We start from the raw sequence: 242 nt of genomic DNA, 5'->3' as shown, positions 1-242 counted from the left end.
GGCAGGAGGAGCTGGACCGGGACAAGCGGGTGACCTGGATTGTTGAGTTCTTCGCCAACTGGTCCAGCGAGTGCCAGTCCTTCGCCCCCATCTTTGCCGACCTCTCTCTCAAGTGAGTGGTGCCCCCCAGGGCCCAGCCCCACGGTCCCCCGCAGCACTCACAGCCCTGTCCCGTCCTCCCCAGGTACAACTGCCCCGGGCTGCACTTTGGGAAGGTGGACGTCGGCCGCTACACGGACGTC

General features: G+C 66.1%; 1 protein-coding gene across 1 annotated transcript in view; it reads left to right on the top strand.

Annotated features, from left to right (window-relative positions):
• Positions 1-5: 5 nt before the first annotated feature.
• TMX2 (thioredoxin-related transmembrane protein 2) overlaps positions 6-242 on the top strand; it is a gene marked incomplete at both ends in the record, with an annotated part of 809 nt that continues 572 nt past the window's right edge. Inside the window, 2 exons of the mRNA XM_010141273.1 lie at positions 6-112; positions 185-242. The exon at positions 185-242 is cut by the window's right edge and continues 4 nt beyond it. Of these exons, the coding sequence (XP_010139575.1) occupies positions 6-112; positions 185-242 (165 nt within the window). The remainder of the gene's footprint in view (positions 113-184) is intronic.

Source organism: Buceros rhinoceros, unplaced genomic scaffold (assembly GCF_000710305.1).
Source record: "Buceros rhinoceros silvestris isolate BGI_N320 unplaced genomic scaffold, ASM71030v1 scaffold36778, whole genome shotgun sequence".
Taxonomy (NCBI): domain Eukaryota; kingdom Metazoa; phylum Chordata; class Aves; order Bucerotiformes; family Bucerotidae; genus Buceros; species Buceros rhinoceros.
The sequence above is the reverse complement of the archived record's forward strand: the minus strand, read 5'-3'. Positions and strand labels throughout refer to the sequence as shown.